A 3925-nucleotide genomic window follows, 5' to 3' on the forward strand; every position below is an offset into this window, starting at 1 on the left:
TAGTACATCAATATGAAGTATAATTTTATTTGAGCCCATGTTGACAAACAACATCTGAAGATAAAATTCATGAAGTCTCAAGATGCACGAACAATTAATATTGGATATATGTACTAGATTAGATACATAATTTAAAGCCTATATAAGGCTTGAGATATTAGTCATTTTATGCAAGTTAATCTATGAAACAAAGTAGAGCGTTCTCGAATTTATCATTTTCTCAATTAAAAGTAGTTTTTCATCTCCAAGTTTCGTACAAGATGCAAAGTAATTTGTATTTCTTGAAGTGCAATGTCAGAAAAGAGAAGCGAAAATGTCACGTAGCTGCTTTATTAAGTTTATTGTTATGTCTGTATTTTGATTTTCGTTGAACGCTTTTTGCATTTTTCCTGCATGTCTTGAGATGTTAAAAGATATAACTATTTTCCCTCTTCACCGCTGGTTTGTAATGAGCAAGTAATTAGAAAAAACTTTAATATTGAAATAATTGCAAATTCTCAATTAGGCCTCTGTGGTCAACTCTCCAAAGAAAAGATGAACCATTACATGTGGAATGTTCATCAAGCCATCATATTATTGTTCTTCTTGGACAGCAGCACCTCCACAAATTTATCAAAGTTCAAGTGAGATGAACCATTGATTTCGGTGGCTCCTTTAGCCTTTTTCATCCACTCAACTGCTTTATTCTTCATCTTCTTACCCTTCTTTCCATCAATTAGTTCCCTCACAATCTTCTCTACTTCAACTCTATCGACATTATTATCAATTTCTAAGCCAACACCCCATTCCGTGCATGAAAACCTACAATTAATGAACTGATCAGCAAAGAATGGCCAGCAGATCATCGGCACACCACAAGACATGCTTTCAATTGTCGAGTTCCAGCCACAATGCGTTAGGAAAACTCCAATAGACGGGTGGTTGAGCACCTGTTCTTGTGGGCACCAACTTGCAATGAGGCCTCTCTCTTTAGTTTCTTCGACAAACTCAGACGGCAAATTAGCAGAATCGCCAACTACAGTGTCTGACCTGATTATCCAAACAAAGTTTTTCTTACTATTCGCAAGTCCCCAAGCGAATTCAACGAGTTGCTGCGGTGTCAAGACTGTTATGCTACCGAAGTTCACGTACACCACTGAGTTCCGTTTCTTTGGGTTAAGCCACTCCAGACACCCTGTCTCTTCTTTCCAAAGGTTACCTGTTGAAACAACTCAAGAGTTTAAACATAAGTTGCTTGGACTTGAGTACGAGTATCGGATACAGATACATATCTAAGTGTCGAATCTTATATTTTTCAAAATGTAGAATACAAGAGCATGGTTAAAAAGAGTGCAAATTTCGAATACGAGTACGTGGGTACGTTTTTTAAATTTCAATTTTTTCCCCAAAAAATCACATATAAAAAGTTAAACAATAATTAGTTGCAAATTGTTAAAAAATAAACTTGTCAACTATTATTTGATTACTTCTATTTTTTCAAGTTTTGAAAAAAATATTAATTTTAGAAAATGCTATTAAAGTGTTCAAAAACATTTATTTATGTTGATTTTATAATTATTTGTCAATCATTTTGGCCATAGAAAAATTACATTTTAAATTTTTTTTAAAACTTTTATAACAACATTTACCATGATTTATTTTTTTCCTAATTAAAATGATCTTCTCTAGATTGAAAGAACAAGAAACCATATTTAAGAAATAATAAATCTCATGTATACTCAGCCAATAAGACTATAAAATTCAAAGAAAGAGATAAATAAACCCAACAAATAAAAGTGTAATGCTGTAAATATACTTAAGAGGAAGTTACAAAATTCTAGGCATTTCAAGATTTCAGTGCAAAAATTAGGTGAATTTTTTTTTTTAATTCACAATTCAGGTATTGATTTAACAATTAATATTACAGCTTATTTGGAAGTGATTTTTTAGCCCAAAAAATTAATTTTTTGACCGTTATTTCACTATTTCAGTCGTCATGTTTGACTTCTTCTCTCACAGATGGACCCCACTTTTCTCCTAACGATCAAAAAATTAATTTTCAAAATCACTTCCAAACAGACTCTTAATAATATCAATTTTAAATATATCAACACTATCTCATCTCAATCCAATTATAGACCTTAAAATTCATATTCATTTCTCTCCATTTCTTCCTTCTCACTCTTCCCACTTAAGCCACTCCTCCGACGGCGCCGCCTACTCCCGGAGATCATTGCCCATTGTCGGAGACCATCATAGTAGCGCGGCGATGAGAAGAGGATTTCTATAATTTGATCTGCCGATTTTTGAAGAAGAAGATAAAGAACATAGGGGAAAAGAACCTGAATCGTCAATGCTATACTCCTGGAGATCGCTGCCGCAACGCGACAATGAAAAGAGGATTTCTATAATTTGATCTGCCGATTTTTGAAGAAGAAGATAAAGAACATAGGGGAAAAGAACCTGAATCGTCAATGCTATACTCCTGGAGATCGCTGCCGCAACGCGACAATGAAAAGAGGATTTCTATAATTTGATCTGCCAAATTACTCAACTAGATTTGCTGAATTTCAATAATATTTTCTTTTCAGCACAAAACACCACTGTGGCGGTGATGGTGTTTGTGTGGTGGGGTTTTGTGGTGGTGGATTTGGCGGTTGGGAGTGGGTTTTATTGAATTAGACAGTGGTTTGGGGGTGTTTTGGTGATGTTGGGGGGTTTTAGCGTTTTTGTTGGTTGTGCAGGTAGAGGTACTAGTAATACGGTGGATCTGACGACGGTTGGTGGAGGTGGTGGCAGATGGCGACTGCAATGGCAATGGTGGTGTGGAGGTGGTAGTGTTGTGGTGCTAACAATAGTGGTCGCAAGTGGTGGGAGTATTGGTAGCGGTGAACCAATTATTTAGTTATTAAACTGTGACATTAAAATTTGATTAGTACTAACTAAAATATAATTTATGACCAACAAATTTGAAAATTTGTAATTGATAATAAACTGTTATTTGTAATTTTTTTGATTTGTGACCAATAAAATAATCGGTGACCTATAAATTTTTTTATTTGTGACCTCAAAATAATCAGTGACCTATGAATTTGATAATATGTGACCGGTAAAAAAGTTGTGACCTATAATTATGTATATGTGATCATTAATTATATATTTGTAACCTTGTTAAATTTAATTAATAAATATTTATAATTAATTTGCTAATATTTGAGTTTTGCAATTTAAAACTTGACACCTAAAAATTGAATTATGTCAAAGTTAACACTTGATTTGTCAATTTTTCTCAATACTTCAACCACAATGGATTAAAAAAAAGGTCCAACAATTAAAAAACAAAACAGGCTTAACTACTGTTCTCCATGGACAACCTAAGAAAAAGGGCCCAAAAGGCCTAGAAAAAAAACAAAAAACAGGCCCAAGTCCAACTACCCCTCCTTCCCCAAACCAGCAACCACGCGATTCTCTGCAACAATGGTGACGGCGGAAGTCCAATAGTTTCCATCCCTTGCTGTGTCCGGCTGAAATTTGCCATGTACACCCCGTATTTCATACCCATACCTGTGTCATGTCGTGTGAACACGAGTATGTCGACCAAAAAGAAGGGTCCGGGCATCACAGGTTCAAATTCAATTGTTAAGGAATAAAATCCCAGATCGAATAAGGAAGAAAATATAGAACAATTTATGAGGATTTGAGTTACTCATTTTAATAAGGTTGACCTTTTAAAATGAAACTCTAAGCTTTAACATTGTATTAGAGCCCTTTAAACTCAAAATGAGGGATTTGATCTGATTAAGATTCAAAAAATGAGCCCACGAATTTCAGGTTTGGTCTACTCAAACGAGCTACCATCTTGCAAGAACATGTTAAGGAATAAAATCTCATATCGAACAAAAATGAAAATATAGACCAACTTATAATTATTTAGACTACTCCACTT

The 3925-nt window shown here is 34.4% G+C and overlaps 1 protein-coding gene across 1 annotated transcript; it reads right to left on the bottom strand.

Moving 5' to 3' along the window:
• Positions 1-457: 457 nt before the first annotated feature.
• LOC111394241 (UDP-glycosyltransferase 85A8-like) lies at positions 458-3541 on the bottom strand. Its single transcript, XM_023020000.1, has 3 exons — positions 3415-3541; positions 2162-2275; positions 458-1210 (listed from the first exon to the last, which is right to left on the bottom strand). Exons 1-3 carry the CDS (start codon positions 3539-3541, stop codon positions 561-563), a joined length of 891 nt encoding a protein of 296 aa, XP_022875768.1. The 3' UTR covers positions 458-560.
• Positions 3542-3925: the final 384 nt, after the last annotated feature.

This window comes from Olea europaea, chromosome 5 (genome assembly GCF_002742605.1).
Source record: "Olea europaea var. sylvestris chromosome 5, O_europaea_v1, whole genome shotgun sequence".
NCBI classification, from domain to species: domain Eukaryota; kingdom Viridiplantae; phylum Streptophyta; class Magnoliopsida; order Lamiales; family Oleaceae; genus Olea; species Olea europaea.